This window comes from Arvicanthis niloticus, chromosome 22 (assembly GCF_011762505.2).
Source record: "Arvicanthis niloticus isolate mArvNil1 chromosome 22, mArvNil1.pat.X, whole genome shotgun sequence".
Lineage (NCBI taxonomy): Eukaryota > Metazoa > Chordata > Mammalia > Rodentia > Muridae > Arvicanthis > Arvicanthis niloticus.
This window is the reverse complement of record NC_133429.1, coordinates 39,602,224-39,624,696: the sequence shown is the minus strand read 5'-3', so window position 1 is coordinate 39,624,696 and position 22,473 is coordinate 39,602,224. Positions and strand designations below refer to the sequence as shown.

At 40.9% G+C, this 22,473-nt stretch overlaps 1 protein-coding gene across 1 annotated transcript in view; it reads left to right on the top strand.

The window, feature by feature from the left end:
* Positions 1-16,980, top strand: part of Rap1b (RAP1B, member of RAS oncogene family) — a 31,678-nt gene extending 14,698 nt beyond the window's left edge. Inside the window, exons 2-8 of the mRNA XM_076920311.1 lie at positions 5,989-6,070; positions 7,940-8,008; positions 9,367-9,423; positions 10,561-10,701; positions 12,364-12,507; positions 13,376-13,492; positions 15,071-16,980. Coding sequence (XP_076776426.1) covers positions 6,014-6,070; positions 7,940-8,008; positions 9,367-9,423; positions 10,561-10,701; positions 12,364-12,507; positions 13,376-13,462 — 555 coding nt within the window. The 5' untranslated portion in view covers positions 5,989-6,013 and the 3' untranslated portion in view covers positions 13,463-13,492; positions 15,071-16,980. The remainder of the gene's footprint in view (positions 1-5,988; positions 6,071-7,939; positions 8,009-9,366; positions 9,424-10,560; positions 10,702-12,363; positions 12,508-13,375; positions 13,493-15,070) is intronic.
* The last annotated feature ends 5,493 nt before the right edge of the window (positions 16,981-22,473 follow it).

Sequence of the window (22,473 nt, the reverse complement as noted above, 5' to 3'; positions counted from 1 at the left end):
ACACCTGATGGCATTGCCAGAAGCAGCGTTGGCAGCTAAATACACTGATTGCATGGGTAGTCTCAGAACTCAGCTAAATACACTGATTGCATGGGTAGTCTCAGAACTCAGCTAAATACACTGGTTGCATGGGTAATCTCAGAACTCAGCTAAATACACTGGTTGCATGGGTAGTCTCAGAACTCAGCTAAATACACTGATTGCATGGGTAGTCTCAGAACTCAGCTAAATACACTGATTGCATGGGTAGTCTCAGAACTCAGCTAAATACACTGATTGCATGGGTAGTCTCAGAACTCCAGAGTGGTTGACATAATAGTGAGGATCTGGATTTAAGGCTAGGCCTGTAAGAAAGGAAGAGGGCAGGAACAGGAACCAAAATCAAAAATATGCATGAGGCTGAGGCAGGAGGATAGTGTTCCAGGCCAGTTTGGGCTATATGAGAGTTTGTCTTACACAAAAACATTAATGCCTTCTTCTGATCATGGGAACTCAAACAGACTTGTGTGTTTGGTTCATCTTGCTGTGTCACACTTTTTCTTTGTCAAAAATGAGAAGTGTTTGCAAGATAATGCAATGGAGAATGGAAGATCCTGAGGTAGGATGGGTCACCAGTGCTGACTGCTTCCTGCCATACTGTTTCCTTTACAGTTGGATACTTTGTGTTTCCTTTTGTTTCTTGAGATATCTAGCCCATACTGGCCTTAAACCTTAGGTCCTCCTGTCTCAGCCTCCAGAGTAGTGGAGTTACCGACATGCCACCACATGCATCATAGTTAAAATGTGTGTGAGTGCAGGATGAGTGTAGCATACCTTGATGTGTGGAGGTCAGAGGGTGGCCTCCAGAGTCCGTCCTCACCTTCTAGCTTGTTTGAGACAAGGACCTTTGTTTGCCACTGCCTTTGCCAAACTAGTTGACCTGTAACCTCTGGGGACCCTGTTGCCTTCAGCCTGCTGTAAGAGCACTGGAGTTACAGATAGTAGCTACAGCTCCCAGCCTTGGTGTGGGTGCTGGGAGTCAAACTCAGGTGTCACACCTGACTGGCAAGTGCTTTGCCCGTATGTCTCCCCAGTGCTGCTTTTAGAGAGAGCTCCTCGGGTGTCTGAAGTTCAAGCACTATAAGCAGCTGGGTAGACAGGAGCTCTAGAACAAGCAGATTGATAGTTACCAACTACTTAACTGCCGGGCAGTGATGGCGCACGCCTTTAATTCCAGCACTTGGAGACAGAGGTAGGCAATCTCTGGGAGTTTGAGGCCAGCCTGGTCTACAGAGTAAGTTCCAGGACAGCCAGGGCTACACAGAGAAACCCTGTCTCGGAAAACAAAACAACAATAAAACAACTTCTTAACTATAAGTAGCTGGGCAGACAGGAGCTCTAGAACAAGCAGATGGATAGTTACCAACTGCTGCTTACTGTGTTGCTCAGTCACTCAACATTTTGGGCAGTGCGTTTCACTTGATTTTAAAAACTCTGAAGAGATTCTGTTATTCCTATTTTCCGATAGGGAAATGACACATACAGAAAAGTAGAATAATATGACAAAGGTCATGCCCAGTCCAGTCTTAACTTTTATTGTATTTTTCTATCATAAAATTAACTAAAACCCTTCTTGTCGTTCTAATATCTATAGCAAGTAGTAAATTAATACCCATAATCCAGTTATCTAAACCATACTGTACAGATAACATATCAAGTAAGTGTGCTTGCCTGCCTGTAGAGTTTACAGCTGAGTCTAATAAGAAAAAAAAGTTTTGGTTTGTTTGTTTGGAGTCACTACCTTGTTTATCTGGCCACTCAGCTGAGAAATCTGTAGTACAGTTAATATGTTCCCTTGCAATAGGTACTGAACTTAAAGGTGACGAGCGTAATAAAACTGGAAGACAGGATCTTAAGTTGCAGGTCAGGTTTTGTTACTGAATATTTCAGTGAAAGATTTGGCAGGATTGGTAGGGATTAGCTCTGTTTACTGGAACTATTTATTAATATAACCCATGAAAATGGTAGGAGAGACCCTTCCCCTATTTGTGGTATTAATCTGGTCAGAGTGGGCAGAGTGCTGTGAGCAGCTTCGTGTTGGTGTCTTATGTTTGGTTTGTGAGGACTCACCAGTCCTCCTGCCTCAGTCTCCCAAGGACAGAGGCACCACTACACCTGGCTAAGAGTTTTATTTTTGACAGGAATCTGGGCCTCTTTTTTTCTTGAAAGATAATTCTAAAATCTGCTCAGTCCTGAATTCTGTTCCTGTGCCCAGCAGGTTAGAATATGTGTCCTGACATTGAATTAGTTAAACTTTCTTGGAAGCAAGATGAGAACTTGGTAGTCATCTGAAATTGTTGCGATGCTACTTTGGGACTTGGAGGCGGAAAGGAGAAGTCAGGCATCTCACTTCCAGGGAGTCTAGTGGGAAAGTAACAGCACTTGACATCAGGAACTAGTAGTTACAGGGGCTTTACATAGCCCTTTGTGATTTAACATCACAGAATTCCAGTTGAGGGGGAGAGTTAAACAACTTGAGGATAAGAAAACTGCTTGTTACCAACATTCTAGGGAGAAATGTTTGTCTGTGGCTACTTTAGACTCTTTGGCATAGAATTTTACTGAAAAAATAATCAGGCCTTTAAAATCGTGCCCTTTGAGGCTGGAGAGATGACTCTGTGAGGTAACATATACAAGAAGATCAGACCCCACTTTGTCCTGCTTTTATACTTCCCAGGCTTAATTCTCATGACCATTTCTCTCTCTCTCTCTCTCTCTCTCTCTCTCTCTCTCTCTCTCTCTCTCACACACACACACACACACACAATCTCTGTCTCTGTCTGTCTGACTCTTTCTCTCTGTCATACACATATTCTCTCTCTCACTCACACTCTCACTCACATACACACACACACTTTCCCCCTCCCCCATTCATTTGGGGTGATAGTTGGAGAGAAAGCCCTGGATGCCATTGCCCTATTTAGTTAGAAAAAAGGGTTTTCACTGTATGAAGCATCTTGGAGATTTTTGGGCTACCAAGCCACAAGGAAGAAGAAAATGTGGATCTTTATATCTTCCTTTGGTTAAAGATAATGTTAATAGATTTCCTAGTTATGGGCAGTGTATATATAGGCAAATTGTGACATTATATTCAGACCTTTAAAATCTGTATCATATTTGAAAAATATACAAAAACATATTGAGGAGGTGCTTTCAGATAGGGTTTCATTATGTTTAGGCCAACGTGTGTGTGTGTGTGTGTGTGTGTGTGTGTGTGTGTATGCGTGTGTGTATGCGCGCGTGCGCGCTCTATGACCAGTGTCCATGGGTTATTTCCTGGGTTATTTACATCCCCTATCCTGATGCTGTGAACTGCTTTCATATATGAGGAGTAGTTAAGCTGGTATAGCTAAAATTCTAGAACATGTTTCAACAGATTCCCTAAAGCCTGCAGACCGTTTCTGAGGCAGAAGGAAGTGTAGCTGTGGTGGTATATTATGACAAATGAAGACATTACCACTGTTAAGAAAAGGTGCCTTGTAATAATTAAATGCTCTAAACCGTAATGGGGGTATAGGTTACTTGGATGTGGGCCTGTGGCAGAACTTAACCTTATACTTAAGAGCTACATGTTTCACAGGATATAATATATTCCTATAAATTAAAATGTTTTCAGTGCTTACACTTTAAAAACTAAATGTCTTCCTTTAGCACATACATCTCTAAACCCCCAACCCCAGAACTGAGGAAGCTGAGAATAACTGTGAGTTCAAGGCCATCCTGGTCTGGAATGAGACCCTACCACTAAAAAATAAAGAAGAAAAAAATGTTTCTTAATAGATTGTAAGACTCCCCAACAAAGGATCTGTCAGAAGACAAAACGATTACAAACTGATAACATGATTGTTACCACCTAGGATTTGTAGGTGATCCGGGTGAAGTTGGACCTTAGTCCCTTATGTCTGCCTGAACTGATGGCTGGAGTTACTCATCTTCAGTTCTCATGGGCCAGCTTGAACAGCTTATGGGGCCTCTGTTTCCCTCCATTCGCTGTTTAACAGGTGAAAGCAAGACCACCCAGGACAAAACAAACATAAGACAAAACTTCACAAGTAGATGAACAGAAATTAATTAGCTAAAGAATCAAACAAATGACAAAAGTATTTACCAAATGGTACAACTCATAGTGAGAGTGAACTAGTTGCCTTCTACAAAGGCCTACTTGGTTCCAAGGCCTAAGGTAGCAGTTCAGAGAGATACGCTCAAGGAGTCAGCTGGAAGTCTCCAACAGTGTTGCTAAAAAGGGAAGAAATTGGACCTAAGGAGCCTTTTGAAATGATGCTGTGTAAGGGTCTTCAGCATGAAGAGGCAGGAAATATAAACATGCAGTTATTAGTTACTCAAGCAAAAAGTGGACCATATTAGAAAACTGTTTCCCCTGGGCAGAGCAGATGCTGCTTTTGTGACTTGAGGGGAATTGTGAAACTTAAAGATTGGCAAACTTCCAGAGGCAGAGTAAGTTCGTGTGGACTGATGAATGCATGGAAGAACCGCAGAGCTGGGATCTTGCAGTGTAGCTCAGGTTAATAGCAAGCCTGGGTCTTCTGAGTTCTGAGATTGTAGGGATGCACCGTCGTGCCCGGATGATGTGTTTCAGTCCCTGTCACACTCACTCTTCTAGAGCATTGTCCCAGGGAACAGGGATTTCCTTCTATTCGTTGAGTATATGCCTGTTCTCAGTACTTACAGTTGATAGTTGTAGGTGGTTAGGGTTGTTTGTTTCCTACTGTCTTAAGCTGCTTTGAGAAAAGAGGGGTAGGTATGTCATGTTACCGTGTAAGACATAGAATACCCTTAGTGATGCTTCTCAGCACCACCCCTTTTTTTCCCTTTGAATATTCTTATTGAGGTTACTGTTAATGCTTGCCTCCAGATTCTTGGATCTTAATCAGTAAGTTGAAGGAAGTGCACACAGATTGCATGCTAGCAAAGGAAAAGCAAAGCAATAGTGTAGGTCCCATGTACTGCAAAGACATGAGTAGGCTCTTTGAGTTAGGAGGACTCTGGGCTCTAGGTCGTTGTCTCAGGCCTTGCTTTATGGGCTCTTGGAGGAAGAGGAGGTATTTGATTGCAAAGGGAGCACGAGGGGTGTGGGATGGGGTCTCTGTTTTGCTTGGCAGGCTTTGCTCATTGCCTTTCTCGTGGTGCATCCCATTTTAATCATATATGATGCCCATCCATGGGTAGGCAGAAGATAGTATTTAGGAATTCTCTCTAAAAGTTCACTGAGCACAGTTTACCTTACCACATGATGTGCCAAAACTAGTTCAGGCCAGATCTGCCCTCTCATCCTATTCCTAATGTATCTAGGACTATATTTTGTCCATGAAACGAGGCTTCCTGAGACTTGGCTAGGGGAGATTTAGAAACGTGCCCCACTGTTTGTGGTGGAGTGTGCTTGTAGTTGGACACAAGTTGTGGGTCTTAGGATGCTCACAGTTTGTGTGTGTGTGTGTGTATTGGGGGTAGGTCTTAGTATCCTTACTGTTTGTGTGGCTAGTGCCTGCTGGTACAGGTCAAGAAGGGTATATGTATTGCCTAAACAAAGTGGTGTCACAAGTCGATAAGCGATTTACTTCTCTGTCCCCCAAAAATAGAGCTAAAAGTATTGTCTGTAATTCTTTGTATCTTACTTTATTATTATGCATGTGTGAGTACATGTACCATGTGTGTCACATGTGTGAATATCAGAGGACAGCTTTGTGGAGTTGGTTGTTACCTTCCACCTTTTCATGGATTCTGGCTATCAAACTTGGGTTGCCAAGGCATTGACAGCAGACTATACTGAGCCGTCACACACTTTTAACTTAACTCTGTAGGAAACTTGCACAGTGCTCCTATGGAAGTCTAATCTAGTAATCATTTTATGTAAATCTGCTGGTCTGGTTGCGCTACAAAAAGCACATAAATACCAAGACTTAAGATTGTTTTTCTTCTTCTTTTAACAAGGTACTAAGTGTGACAAGTGTGCATCATGCGTGAATATAAGCTAGTCGTTCTTGGCTCAGGAGGTGTTGGGAAGTCGGCTCTGGTAAGTCGTTCTTGCTCAATCTAAGCTTTGTACTTCAAGATGTTCTTTTCTACTGAGGTAGTTTTTGTTTTAGTCAAAGGAAATCTTGACTTTGAATTCCCAATTCCCCTGCCTTTACATAATTGCAGGAATGCTGAGGCTGTAGCTTTAAAGGCCACATCCATTTTCTGTAGTGGATAGAACCCAGGGCTTCACACAGGGCCAAGCCCTCCAACTGAGCTACAGCTCAGCCTCTGTTGTTTATGTTCTTGGTTTCCTGAGACAGTTTTTGCCGGGTATACTAGACTGGCCCTAAACATGGGACAGGCCTCACTTGTGCTGGAATTCTAGGTGTGTACACCGTGCCCAGCTCTTTTAAAATACGCTTTTGGTTATTTGTCTTGGTTTGATTAAGGTAAGATCCCATAACTTTACAAGAAGTATAAGATTTTTCTTATAATTTTAGACAATTATTAGGTGTATCTGGACGGGTAGCATTTACATTATATGAGAACTAAGTTTAGGCTTTCCAGAGAGTAGCAACCTATATATGTGTGTAGATTTGCATGTCAATGCGATATAGAGAAACTAAATTTTTTTTTTTAATTTGTAAATAGGTGTGTGTATATATATATGCAGTTAGTCTTCGATATCTAGTTTTGTATTGTTTTAATGGGCATGTTTTTCCTAGCAAGGATTATCTTTAGAAGAAACAGTTTGATGTGATGAAGGTTGGAGAATAGAGAAGACAGAAAGAATCAGCTCAAGTTAATCTGAATTTAGCAAAGAACCACAAGAACATGGATCAAGAGGAGAGTGGTGGTGCATTCTTGCAATCCCAGCTCTTGAGGCTGAAGCAAGATCCAGAGTTAATGGCCAGCCTGGGCTGCATGGAACTGTGTTTCAAAACAAACGTAGATTGACTTTCTCTTTACTGTTAATAAGATAAACCATCTTACTTGTTCATTTTAAATGGCCACCTAATGCTATATGCATGGTATCACATGCCTTTAGTTCCAGCACTCAGGAGGCAGGGGAAGGTGGGTCTACAGGAGTTCAAGGCCACCTGGTCTCTAGAGTGAGGTCCATGACAGCCAGGTTATACAAAAAATCCCCATCTCAAAAACAAAACAAAAAAAGACCACCTGTGTAGAACTTGACCACCCTTAGATTAAACTGAGAAGTGTATATAATAATCATTTGCTTTTTTGTTTGTATCTGCAGTAATAGGGAGATGTGTTGACTGTGTTTATGAGTTAAAACTACAATGCCAGCACTACACAAATGCTGTTTGAGTCACTGTTGTACTTACTGTATAATATAGTGAGTAGTTGTTACACTGTGTAGTTAACAGTGACAAACTTTATATGATCAGTGCACACATGGTCTGGTTTATCCTTATCCTGAAATACCTTTGATCCATAGTTGGTTATGGAACCCACAGATACAAAGTAATTTAAAACTACAGATTTAAACTAAGCATAGTGGTGCAGACCTATAATCCAACACTTAGGTAAGGAGGGGCCAAAGGGTCACTGCAAGTTTGGGGTCAGAGTGCTTTACATACTGAGTTCCAGACTAGCCAGAGATACATGGTGAGACCCTATCTCGAAAAATAAAAACAAAGGGCTGGCGAGATAGCTCACCAGTTGAGAGCACTGACTGCTCTTCCAGAGTTCCTGAGTTCAATTCCCAGCAACCACGTGGTGTCTCATAACCATCTATAATGGGATCTGATACTCTCTTCTAGTGTGTGTGTCTGAAGACAGCTGCAGTGTACTCATATCAATAAAAATAAATAAATTTTTTAAAAATTAAAAAAAATAAAGGTTTACAGACTCTGATTTGTTCTTCCTTTTGGAATATAATGTTATTTTAATTTTTTTCCAGACTGTACAGTTTGTTCAAGGAATTTTTGTTGAAAAATATGATCCTACGATAGAAGATTCTTATAGAAAGGTATGTTACTTTCTAAAGGCCTTTTGGTTTTGATACAAATGTAAAGACTTATTTTTTAGTTTTCAAATATCAAATGTTTTATATAAATTAAAATGAAAAGATGTTTGTTCATGGAAAATTCATGTGCTATTTCTTGTCCTTGCTTGCCCACTACTGTCAGCAATTCATAAGCAACTATACACAGGAGTTTGTAGAACTTTTAAGCTTATTCTGACCTCAGAATTGTGACTGGAGTGTCACTTGACACAGCACCCCCATATTCCCAGGCCTCGCTCACTGGAAAAACTAATAGCCTTCAGCTCTCTTAATCTTCTGGAGGCAGCCTCCAGTGGGCTTCTCATCCTTGCTACTTCATGCCTCCTTGAGACTGCCACAGCAGAAAAGTGAGTCTTGGTGTTTGCTAACACGGCACATGTTAATAAAACAGTGTACAGACATCTTTAATTTAATAGTGTAAGAGTTGTCCCTCTACTTTTCTGAAGCACCTGGCCCTTCCTTCACTTACGAACATCTGCGTTTCCATTTTACCACTTGCCTACCACAAAACTAGAAACTCCTTCCTGCAGCCCAGCTGGGAAGCAGAAGTAGTCTTTTCCTTCTGTATCTAATTTTAAATAAATTTTATTCCTAGAAAATGTTAGAAGGGATAACATGGATATGCACGTTGTTATTTTATAGTTATGACACTGCTTTCTTGCCTCCAGAAATTGTGTCCCAGTGTGATGAGACAGTAGAGTGTCCAGGGAGGAAAGGCACACCCAGGGTGTTCTAGGAAAGCTGACAGGCACGTCACGCTGCACTGATGAACTGTTGCTTTCCTGCTTTTCTATTTTGAAGACATTTCTCTTCCAAAGTTCATGTTGAGTGAGTCACATTGTAGAATGACTTATTAGGACATAGAATTAGCACCTGGCTAAATTTAGGGTGCTTTGAAGCTCGGTGACTGTGTTAGTTACTTTTCTATTGCTGGGATAAAACACTGTGAACAAGGAAACTTGAAGAAGGAAGCGTTTATTTGGGCTTACGGTTTCATGGGTTACAGTCCATCATGGCAGCAGGCCGCAGTCATAATGGCATGAAGAGCAGAGCAGAGAGCAAACAGGTCCTCATGATTGTACTTCCACCACTCCTAGACCTCCCAGACAGCAGCACCAAGTGGGAGTCACATGTTCATATGCCATAAACCATTCTTATTAAAACTGCCACAATGGCTTACATAGTTCTTAAGTATTGTTTGGTGTTACCCTGTAAAATTTCTGTAACTTGTTATCTGTTGTGCTTTTTACTGTTGTTGGTATTTTAAAGTAGTTTTACATGCATTAAAAATAAAGGAATATTTTAATTATTTTTTTCTTTAGCAAGTTGAAGTAGATGCGCAGCAGTGTATGCTTGAAATCTTGGATACTGCAGGAACGGTATGTAAAATAAGATTATCAAAGATATGCAGTGTATACTACTGGTTTTTAAATGTTGTTCTTTCTAAATGCAGTATACCAGTAACAAAGAAATTTTTTAAATGCTAGAGTGGAAAATTTTCATCGTCTGTAGCTGTACTAGACCATTTAAGATAGTCTTATTACATATTTCAGATAATGTTGGCAGTGCTCGAGTGCACATTCTTTGATGTTATGAAATTGTTATGTTTGGTAGCTGTCCTCAGAAGTACTTTGAAGTAACTGTCAATTCTGTTACTGTAATGAAATGCCTATAGCCAACTAACTTTGTAAATGTAGGTGTGTTTTACTTTGTTGTGGAGGTGCAAGGTCTAGGAACTGAATCTGGTGATGGCTGTGTTCCTGACAGGACCTCAAGGCAGTGTGTAACAAGTAGCAAGACACAGGAACATGCATACCTGTGTCGCTCCCCATCCTGTAAGAAGTCTGTTCCATCTGACAACTTGAATCCTAATGACTTCCCAAAGGCCTCACCTCTTACGTCCATGGGATTAAGTTTCTGTCCCCATGTCCCCCGTCCCCCGTCCCCCCCCCCCCCGATACCTCAGAGTTAAATTTTGGCCTTTGGGACTATTCAGTCATTGAGACCATAACAACCAATTAGCTTTATAGGTATCCAAAAGTAAGGGAAGGATTCTGGGTACAAAAACATCAGACACAGTTCTTCTCCACACATGCCCACACCCTAGTGAAGAAGTGTAGAAAAAACAGTAAGATACAAGTGTCCATGCAGACAACCCACAGAATGATGGCTTTGTGTCACCCTGTCCCTCTGGGATCAGACTAGGGCCACAGAATGATGGCTTTGTGTCACCCTGTCCCTCTGGGATCAGACTAGGGTGCTCAGCACTATATAGATTAAAGGTTGCTTTTAAAGACACTGTATTTCTGTTCCAGTTGAATGTCTGTTATATGTACATCTGTGGTATAATTTTAAAAGAACTGCTAATACAATTTTTCAAGCAGTATCTTTCTGTAATATATAATTTGAAGAAGTGTTACGTGATGCTACAATATTCTTCATTATGGTGTTTAGGTTTTTAAATGATCTAATTTGGTATCAAAACACATTCTTGTCTTTGACTCTTCCTACTACAGGAACAGTTTACAGCCATGAGAGATCTGTACATGAAGAATGGACAAGGCTTTGCTCTGGTTTACTCCATCACAGCACAGTCTACATTTAATGACTTACAAGATCTAAGAGAACAGATTCTTCGGGTTAAAGACACTGATGATGTAAGCAGACTTCATAATGAATACTTACGTTTATTCCAAACTGCTAGTTAATATTCAGTTTTTAAATGTAAATATTCACTCAACTTAATTGTTTCTTTGAGACAGGGTTTCTTTGTGTAGCTCTGGCTTATCGTGGAACTCATTCTGTAGACCAGGCTGGACTTGAATTCAGAGATTTGCCTGCCCCAGCCTTTCAAGTGCTGGGATTAAAAATGTCTGACCACCACCTGGCTTGCTTTTATTTTTTTTTTTTCCTAGTTTTTTTTTTAAGCAGTCTAAATGTTTGCTGCTCAGGTGAGATCTCCTGTCTGATCTCCCAATACTAGAATTACCATCTGGCTTTGTATCTCCTATTTTTAGATCATGCATTTGGTGGGATGTAGCAGGGATGTGAGAGAGAAAGAAATATTAATAGAGCAAGCTGTCTGTGGCCACATTCACAGTAGACTTAACAGACTCTCCCTATAGCCCAGACTGGCCCTGAACTCAGAGCAAGCCTCCTGCCTTCTCCCAAGTGCTGGATTGATGGGCATAATCCTTTTAACGTAAGACCTAGTCACATTTATCTATGACCATATGCCTATATTATGTCTCTGTATTGGAAAAGGAACATAATGGTAAAGTAAAACCACCAGTATATTCAATTCTAAAACATTAGATTTAGGTGTCCCTGCAGAGTGAAGCATAATGGACTCTGAAATCTATAGATTTTCAGAAACTTTTTGCTCACTAGGCTAGTGAAGGGCCCGAGAATTTGCATTTTGACAAGTTTGTTAGTGATGCTGCTGCAGGTGTGGACACCACACTTTAATTACCATTGTAGTGCTGGGCGGATGGATGTGCACGAGAGTCAGAGGCAAGCACATCTCTATGAGTTCAAAGTTCAGTCTTAAGTAGCAAGTTCCAGGACAGCCAGAGCTTTGTAGTGGACTCTATCTCAAAAGAAAAAAGAAAAGAAAAAAAAAAAAAGAAAAGAAAGAGAGGGAGCCAGTCCTAGAGTTAACTGGAGCTAATGTTGAGAGAGCTAAGAGCCTTTATGGTAGGTGCTGTTGTTTCCTACACTGCTGCAACTGAGAATCAAGGAGGTTTGGGTTTTCTGCAGTTACATTAATTATTTATTTTAAAATATCTTTTAAAATCTCTTTTAAAAGCTTAAATTCTTATTTTCCTTATTTGAATTTTTTATTAAAAAAAATTATTAAAAAAATTTTAATGGCCATTAGTGGTTTGCATTACTTTTCCCTGTACTGCTCTTTTAAAATTACAAACATTAGATATAACCAAACTTGAGAGGCCATTAATAAGTGTTGATTTTTACTGAGTTTCATCATAGCATATGAAATGAGAGGTTACATAGAGGACCGTGAGAAGCTGAAGTTTCTGCTTTAGGGACCTTCGTAATTTCTCCTTTTTGTATTGTGCAATTCATTAAACGTGTCAGAAACCAAAAAATGTGAAGTTGGTTCACACCCTTAATCATTTTGAAGTGTTGAAATCTGCCGGCCTTTCATGGTAACACCCTCTGTACTTCCTTTTAAAAGGGTTATTTTGATGGCTGTGATTGGGTCCACTGTGGTATAAATTTTCCCTCTTTTGTAAGAACTTTATAGCTCGGTCATCATTGTGTATAATTTGTTTTTACCCTCACGACTGTCTTCACAGGTTCCAATGATTCTGGTTGGTAATAAATGCGACTTGGAAGATGAAAGAGTTGTAGGAAAGGAACAAGGTCAGAACCTAGCAAGACAGTGGAACAACTGTGCGTTCTTAGAATCCTCTGCAAAGTCCAAAATAAATGTTAACGAGGTATGTGCGTGTGTACTTAAAATAGCTTTTTATACTCAATGCAGAGGGCTGGGAGGTGGTTCAGCACTGAGGAGCTTACATTATGAGAACCCTGGGGTTAGTTCCCAAGACTGACATGGTGACTCATAACCATCTGGAACTCTTACTCCAGGGAATCCAGGCACCCTCTTCTGATATCTCTGGGAACCTGCATGTACATCGTGCACATAAAGATAGCCAGGGCTATACTGAAAAACCCTGTCTCCAAAAATTAATTAATTGATTAAATTTTAAAGAAAAGTGTTATGAAGAACTCCAAATTAATATATGCTCTTAGAGGGGAAAAAATCGTGTCCAGCACATGCATGCAAATAAGTGACCATATTTCTGTTTCTCTGTGATGCGTACAGAGTGAAATTATTGTTAAAGGGAAAGTTAGACAGAAGGCCCGTTGTAGAAACCGATAATTTCATTGAGCATTTGAGAGAGTTTATATACAAGGCTAAAACTCAGAAAGATAGCATGGTTCTTGAAGTAGGCGAAGCCCCATAGAGCAAAGGCACAGAAGGCACAGAGCTATCTGAGACAGTAAAGGACTTTTCTTTGTTGTAGGAGATCTGAATTAAGTAGAATTCTTCAGCTTGATGGAAACAGTTTTCTCAAAAAACCAAACAAGACTTGGTACCTGTAAGAACACTGGCTTTACACTCATTCTGCAAAAGAATATTTGTGTTATGGAGATTTCCTTTATAGCCATGGGAATTGCCAAGAGTATTTTTGTTTCAATTTTTCTTTTTTGTGGTTTTGAGTTTGTTTTTCCTCCTTAAAACTAGTAGAAGTAGTAATAGTAGTAGTAATAAAAATAATAATAATAATAATGTGTTTGCAGATCTTTTATGACCTAGTGCGGCAAATTAACAGAAAAACTCCAGTGCCTGGGAAGGCCCGCAAAAAGTCATCGTGTCAGCTGCTTTAATGTACTGAATGCATTGTAGCTCTGAGCCAGGTACGTTCCATTCTTCTCACTAAATAATGTTAATCCTTACTGATAGATATCATGACTTGGCATGGTAATCCTAGTAACTGAGATTACATATTTCATTTACCTATCATCGGAAGTACTGTGCTTTGCATAAGTGAATAAATTTGTTCAGCACATGCTTCTATCCTGGTGGGACCCTGAAGCTGCTGATCAGAGCCAACTTTCTCTTCCCTCTTAATTATGTCTAGATAATTGAGAGGTAATAGAAGAGAGAGAGACAAGCTGTTTTAAGATGTGCATGGTGTGCTGACTAGGGCTTGTGATCTCTACTCACTCAGGAGGACACCTACAACGAGCCTTCAAGGCCAGAACTCAGTATTCCTACATTGCAGTTGGGACTGTCAGGCACAAAACAGGCACTTAACTAGGATTGTAAACAGTGCCACGCCCTGCTGTTAGTGACACCAGCAGAGCCAGCATTTCCGCAGCTTGCCCAGCTTCTGAGTCCATGCTCACTGCTATGCTGCAGTGGGTTCTGAAGAGGCAAACAGGGCAGGCACCGACTGCTGTATAGTCAGAGCCTGGGGCAAGCTTGTCTTGTCCTGAAGCACTGAGCTGTGAGGTGCAGGTCAGCAGTGCTGGAGGAAGGACCCTCAGGGAGAACGAGAAGAAGAGAGACTAAGGGAACCTGGTGGTGGTGGTGATGGCCATGGCAGCGGTGCACAGCTGTAATCCCAGCACTTGGTGAGCAAGGGGAGGTAGAGCTCTGAATTCCAGGACTACACAAAGAGACCCTGTCTCAAAAAAATAAATAAATAAATAAAATTAAATTAAAAAAAGGTTTTTTTTTCAGTTAGTACGGCTGTTGGTCTATTAACCCTAATCTAGTAAGATTGGTTTGACCATATATTTTAATGTGGATTTTTTTTTTTTTTTTAAGATTGATTTATTTCTTGGGGGGGTTGCCTGCATGTATGTATGAGTACTACATGTGTGCCTGATGTCCAGGAAGGCCAGGAGAGGGTGTTGGATCCCCTGGAATTGGAGTTAAGGCAGTAGTAAGCATCTGTGTAGGTACTGAGAGTGGAACCTGAGTCCCCTGAAAAAGCATCCAGTGTTCTTTACCATTGTGCTGTCTCTCTAGCCCCCAATTTCTTTGGCTTTTTAATCGTTGGAAAGTAATAACAGAAATTTGCACAGAGCTTTTTGTTTGGTTGATTTAGTTTTTCAAGACAGTTTCACTGTGTAGCTGTGGCTGTCCTAGAGCTCACTCTGTAGACCAGGCTGGCCCTGAACTCAGATCTGTCTGCCTGTACCTCTCTAAAGCTGGGATTAAAGGCGGGCACCTCCTCACCTGGCTTGTGCATGCTTGCTTTTGATTTTTTTCCACCCCCTTCTTTTTTTGGCCTAGAGTTTTCATTGGTCTGGCCTCTAGGACAGCAGCAGTATGGACTGCCATCTTTTTTGGAATAAAGGTGCAAAAATGTCTTAGCTGTCATTAATGTAAAGACTAGAAAACAGCAAGACTTTATCTTACTGTTTCCTTTTGTTCTTTATTGTACTGTTTCTGGTAATGCATGTACTTTTTTTCCCCTTCCACAGGTCTGAAGAACTGTTGCCCAATTCAACAGTGCCAGCATTCCAACTTTGTTAAACCTACCAACATCTTAAATGGACTTTCCTGTGGTGGTACCCTGTAAGAGGCGGATGAAAGCTACTCTGTCAGTTTGCACATTCTAATCACTTTCCAGTATCACGAGAGATTTTTACTTATATAATAGTTCTAGAGTATGCAGCTGGTAAAACCAGAGGCTACATCCAGTATTCCTGCTAAGAGACATTCTTCATCCACCAATGTTGTACATGTATGAAAACGGTGTACTGTATACTTTAACACACCCCATACTTTGTATTGGAGAGTACAATAATGTAAATCCTAAAAGCACCACTATTTTAGCATAATAAAAGAAAGTCCAAAGAGCTCCTATATAGACTACTCCAGATAACTTTGCTTCTTTGATACTTGTAGCTTATTGTAATTTTTTTTAAATTCAAGGTCATTATCATTGTATTATACAAAATAAGCGCTTTGATTAACACAGCTATATAGTTTTTTTAATTTTTCAAAAACCTGTGGAGACAGTGATCTTGTCTTTAAAATATGATAGTCCTTTCAGTATAATGTCTTAGATTAAAGACATTGCCTTTAATATCTGTTGGGAAGGAAATGTCCAGACTTTCAAATCTCCTTATTATATGTTTCCTTTTTGTTTACATAGGGAACAATGTTTATAGTTGTGTGTACAGTGGGGGTCTACAACAAGAAGTGTATATTTTCAAACAATTTTTTAATGATTTAACAATTTTTGTAAATCATTTTCAGGCTTCTGCAGCTGTAGATTCTCACTGTGACTCCCTTGCTTGCTCATGCATACGTGTGTCTGCAATACCAAATAGACAGGTTTAGTATCTCTGCCTGTTAGTGATTGTTTCACATGTGTAACGTTTTGGTTGAGATGTTAACTGGTGGACGAGTACTGTGGATGTGAATGTGGGAAGTAATTTTAATCATGTGTAATTGGTCACAAGGCCTAATTTGCAGTAACTCTTGCTGTTTTATTTAACAATGCCTTGTTGCTTTGCGTGCATTAACGTTTGGGTGTAAAGATTGTGTCCATCCAACAGGGAGCCACAGTATTTAAATTGACCAACCTGATGTTACAACGACTTTGAGGTGGCCAAATGTAAACTAAAAGCCTTAATTAAAGTGGTGCAATTTTGTATAACTTAGCATCCGTAGTTCAATAAATTTGGATTGCCGTGCAAGGGCTTGCATTATAATTACTTGCCACTTGAATGTGTTTTGTGTAATGTTTTAACAGTGCTAGTAAATAAATATGGGTTTACCTTTTTAAATGTAATAGGTGTTATTTTACACAGTGTGATTTCATAATTTATAACATATAGGTAAACCAGACTCTTAATTACTTCCAAGAATGATGAATGAAAGATATCAGGGTTCAGTTTTGGTTTTATTTTCTTTTCTAGAGTTGTTTGACTATCCACATAAAATCACCCTTTGAACGTTTCCTTGAGAAAAAAATGTTATAAATGAAGCAGTATTACTTATGAACAGATGCCTTTGGCTAGTGTTCGGTAACTCTCTGGGGTGAGAAAAGGGGAAGGATTCACATACTTTGGGTACTACACTATGGATTTTTTTTCCAATAGAATGCAAATCTTTGAGGAATTAATACAAAGAAATTTCCACCATTTATGCTTAAAATATTAATATGATTATACAATTTTTGATGTGGATTCATGCTACTTTTATTATCTTTGTCTTGTGTGTACTATAATTGAATTCTGTGGAATTTATAAAGAAGCTCTTAAACTTTTTCATAGTATTTACCAGCTGCTGGAGCAACTACTTAGGGGTACCTTCTAGTTTGCAGGTGTGCCAATCGCAACACGTGCTGTTTGAAATGGGACATTAAAGGCTTTCATTTTAAGATGGTCTTACTCGTTAATGTATTTAAATTACAGAGTTTCAGGCACCTTCAGCCTAAAGTAAATCTTCTACATGCTCTCGGTTTTTTTTAGTTCTTGAGACACATGGTTTAGTAAAGTGTGGGTTGTTGGTTTTTTGTTTTTTGGGTTTTTTTTTTTTTTTTTTATAATTATCTGGGGATGCCCTCAAAACTGGGGTACTAAAATCATTTCAGTTTACTGTTTGCATCCACTGGCTTAGCAATAGTAAGTGCAACCGAGGCAATCCAGGCCTGTAAGATTTCTAACCTGGACACTTGACGTTCTGTGCTAGATAATGTATTATGGGGCTTGCCCTATGCATGTAGAATCCTAAACTAACACCCACTAGCTGTGATAACCCAGTTACGATAAATAAAAGGACTCCAGACATCAAATGTGCCGCAGCTGTGCTAGCCTCGAGATCGCCCTAGGTAAGAAGGGATCTGAAGGGGAACACTGAGCTGCAGACAAGGATCCAGGGGCACAGCGTGATCACTTTAATATAGTAGACCACTGTGGGATCCAGAGCCACATCTACCAGTCTGATTCCCTCCATGTGACCAGGGCCAGGTGTCCTTTGTCGTGTGACCCAAGCTGTCCACACCCAGTATCACCCAATACTGTTGAGCAAACCCAGGGCCCTGTGAGTTGTAGCAAGGCTGCCCCTCCTGCGCTGTCTGTGTCCTGTGCTAGAGGCAGATGCTGGCAGCATCCACAGGAGTGAATGCTAGTGCAGTCCTATAGGTCCCTGTGTCCCGTGGCTTAATCCTAAAGGGCTGCACTTTATAACAGACACCATGTCTCTTGTACAGAAGTAGAAGCCACATATGAGGTATGGAAGTAACATGCAGATGGACTTCCCTGAATGGAATAATAGGAAGATAATAAATGGGACAGAGACCTGGTCATGCCCCAAGAACAGTTGGAGAAGCTGGACTCTGAGGGAAAAACCATAAACTTATGGGTTTTGCTTTTTTTGCATGTGTGTGAGTTGTGTGTAATGTGTAATGCTTGTTTGCATGTGTGGGTGCACATGCTGTGTTCCAATATGTGTGGAGGCTAGAGATTTTTATCAGATGTCCTCTGAAATCATTCCCACCTTACATCAGGCCACCAGCTCTCAGTTGAAACCAGAGCTTGCAGGTTCTGCTGGTCTAGCTAGCTAGGTACGCTGTCCTGGTCCTCTCTCTCTCTCTACCTCCTGTGCACTGAGATTGCACACAGCCACCCCAGCTGCAGGGCGAGCACCACGCTTCCTACCTAGGCCCTCTCGTCGGTCCCTAGGCACTGTTTGGTTTCTATGTTCAGGTTTTTTTTTTTTTTTCTTTTTTCCCCAATTAAGACTTTACCATAAATTGAATTAAAAATTCATTGCAAAATTAAGTTTTGCTTTCTTTTAATATCTCATCTTAGGTGTGGATTACAAACATAAGACATTGCTACAAGTGTTCTTTTTAGCTACTTCACGATGTGCGTTCATTGAGTGTAAACCCCAAGCTGGAGGTGTAGCTCAGTGTACTTGTATTTTGTAGCATGTACAAAGAAGTACTGGGAAATGGGGGTGTGTTTTATAATTAATAGTCCTAAGCGTTTACCAGTTTGTCTCTCTTAAACTGCCAGTGTGCCTTAACTGTGTGGTTCATAAGACAAATTTAAATCAGTTGTAGCTTATAGTGCATCCTACTTGACAAACGCATGAGCAGTGTGGCGAGCAGAACGTGCTCCTTTCACTAATGTGAAAGAAAAATGTACAGGTGCACTGGGGACTAGTACCCAGGCTGACAGTGTTTGGAGCCACCTCCCACACCCTTTACCAGGTAGCTGAGGCTCCATACACGTCTGTCTGTATTGTTATTGCCAATTTTTATTTGCTTAGCTTTGGTTTTGAGACAGGGTCTCTTTTAGTCCAGGCTGATTTCAGACCTGCTGTGTAATCAAGGACGACCTTGATCTCATCCTGGCCTGTTCCCCTGAGCCGTGTATGGTGAAGCTACGGGCACAGCCCACCACACCCGGCCGACCTTAGTAGGCAGGAAACGACTGTTGCTAACTAGATCTGTTCTGATTCCTGGGGTTTATATGTATCCTATGTGTTTTAAACCTGTTTGCCTTACATCCCCTTTTAGTAGTTTGTAAGTTACTGATCTGAGGAACTAAAGGTTTTATCTGGAATTGGAGATACCTACCTGACTGTTGCCTCCCAGCCAGCAATATTCCAGCCACGGTTCACAGTGCTGAAGACAACGTGTTCTGCCTGTACGGAGAAGCGCAGCCAGCAAAGCTCTTGTCAACTGTATGTTAAACCTGCCAGAGCCTTTCATCTCAATGGTCTGGTTAGTTTAGGGAAACCTGCTATCAAGTTTCACAAGTTCAAAGGCTTTTTCTCATTTGCTGTCAGCCGTCTCATCTGTTGGGACGGAGTGGACAGAACTGTTACTGTTTGGCTTGATGACTGGTTGGACCTAGGTTAGCCTCATCTTCCTCACTGTTGTTGGGAAGTGAGGTAATTGTCCATCTGCAGCCTTTAGCTCTTCAGTGTTTGACTTTTCTGGAAACCACACAGTTACCTTAGAGGATTTCTCTGTGAGTAACGTACCAACCCAAGTTAAAAGGTCACAGCAGTTTTTAAATAAGGCAGAGAACAGAAAGTCTGATGGTTTTGTCATCTGCCTATTACCCATTCAGATTTCTATTTATAGTGTGGTATAGTCTATGTCCCTTATGAGGAACCACTTCAGAACAAGAAACTATTACTGTCAAATCTGTAATGTGCTCCAGGTCTGGGGAAGAAGTAAACGTGGTATCTGCTGATGACTTAGGAGTTTCTCATCGGTGGGAAGGGCTCGTCAGATACACTACCAAATGGAAGCCTCGCAGTCATGTGAACATGCTGTAGAGAAGGCAGTTACTCCAGAGCCCGGTGAGGAACCACTGAGCTAGACTTAACCCTGAAGTGCCTTGGGCGTATTGCTCTGGTAAAAGAAGAAACCCAAAAAATTAAGAGTGACTAGAGAACTGGTTAACCAGTTGGTTCTCAGCCTTTCTGATGCTGCAACCCTTTGCTACATGGTATAGTGACCCCCAACCACAAAGTCTTTTTTTTTTTTTGTAATATAAATATTTTTGGAGATAGAGGTTTCTCAGACAGGGTCAAGACCCACGGGTTGAGAACAACTGGAATGGATTAGGTGCCAAGGCTTGGGAAAGAATGTCTGGGGTTGGTGGGTTGGTGAGGAACAAGGGGTTGGGCACCAATGAAGATGAAATAAATGAGCTGGCAAGGAATTGTAGTTAGGGATGCATTTAAGGAAAAAAAAAAAAACTTGGGGAAGGATGATTTTATGTTGAGCAATGACTGTCTTCCCCAGATAGCCACGTTTGAACAGTTGCCCCTCCTAATCAGTGTGGGTGACACGTGCTTTCATAAGGACTAAGCATGAAAGCCTGGTAATAAGCAGACTTGGCATGGACAGGGTTGAATTAAAGATCTTTGGGCAGAGGGTGGTAATCATTTCTCACCATCCAACTCTCAGTTTCTGCTCTCATTCACACTTCCTAGTGGAGAATTGACTCCTGATCCAAGACACCAGGCCTGTGTGGAGCTCTACCAAGTGCCCCAGAGCTGGTGCGAACAAGCATCCAGGTTGAGCTGTGCCACAGCTACCGGTACAGGCCACCAGCAGATGTGACACAGCAGCGTTCCCATGGGCTTTCCCAATAATGGCCATACTTTTTTATCCTCGTTTTCCTTAAATGGTGCTTTGGTACTTTGCCAGAAATGTCTTAAAGATAAATTTTTAACTGTTTTCATAATGAGCTGTAGCTCTGTCTATCTGATTCTCTAGGGAAAACATTTGGGTCCTAAACAGACGGATGTTCTAACAAATGTGGTTTAAAGCCGTAAAGGTGCAGTCTCCCCAAATCAAAACAGGACTGCACACTTGCTAGAGAAGGCACCAGAAGAGAGCCCAGGCTTTGGCATTTAAAGATATTTGTGGTGGTATTCAGAGCCCATCTGGATAACCCAGTGTGATTTGCCAAACCTCTAATTGCATCTGCAGGTGCCCTTTTTTTTTTTTTTTTTTTTTTTTCCAGCTGATGGTAGCATCAAAGGTTTTCGATCAGGGATGTCAGCCTAACCTTTGGGGGCCATTGTCTGCCAGAGTCTAAATCCAAAGACCTCTGTAAAGGTCAGAAGCACCTCAGGCAGTCCTGGATTTAAAGTGCTCCGGAGGGATTCTGAGCAGATTATGTGAGACATCCATGAGTCACTACCCCATGAGACATTCCATAATAAAGGAAAGGTGTCTGAAGGATGGCATTTAGAGAGATCTTAATTCTGCCTTGTCCTGCTGCCTGGGTAGGGGCTTATTTCAAGAAATGAGAGGTAATCTGGGTACAGTGACACACACCTAAATTCTTAGTGCTCAGGAGGAGGAGACGAAGGGCACCTGCCCTGACTAAAAACCTGTCTCAAGGGAGAAAGGGAGCTATGGGCGTGGCCTTTGCCCAAGACAATAGGATTGATCCTCAGTATGAATTCCAAAAAGGGGTGGGTGTGAAAGAATTAAATGACCTCGGTTTTGGAGGTCTTTCCTTAGTATACAACCGGCTTCCATTCTCAATATTCTTTTCTTAATGATGTTTCTATTCCATGCCAGACATAAAGTGCATGGCTTTTCCTCCATTTCTCTGTACTATATTTTTCTCTTAAGCTGATAAAATTGTCCTCGAGCTGGGGAAAAAAATATAATTAAATGACCTTCTCTGGTGGGTTATGTGAGGTTGATTAATAAAGCACTTTCCAAGCTTGTATGAGCCCTTGGGTTTGATTCCTACCACCATGAATATTTGAACAAGTTCAGATTATTCAGCCCACTGATTGAGGGTGGGGTGTGCATTGAGCGTTAGGGCTGGGATTTCTGCTTTTATAATCACATCCTGAAAATGAACTTTGATTCCACCAAGTGATAGTATGTATCACCAAAGGTTGGATTCAAATATCAGTTATTGTAGAAAAAAAATTTTTTGCTTTTTCCCTTAATATGTAGACTCCAGTAAAGCATGCCCTGGGTCTAATAAAGTTTGAACTGGAATCGGATGTGTTGGTGCACACCTTCAATCCTAGCACTGCAGAAGCAGGCTGATCTCAGCCTGGGCTACAGAGTGAGACCATGTCTTTTTTTAAAAAAAAAAAAAAAAAAAAAAAAAAAAAAAAAAAAAAGATTAGAGAATTTAATACTGTCAGCCACTAACAATTAACATGCCACTAATTGTATTGCACCAATATTTAAAGAACTTCCTCAGGAGGAAGTGGCACCCGCCCACTCGCTCTGAACCAGTACAGGATATTCTAGCCGGGGCATCTAGACAGGATTTGTTTGGCTGGCGACAAGTACTGACTTAGTTGCCCGCGGGATGTCATTCAAACAGGGCGGATATAATAATAAACCAAGTGTGTCAGCCTAGAAAGT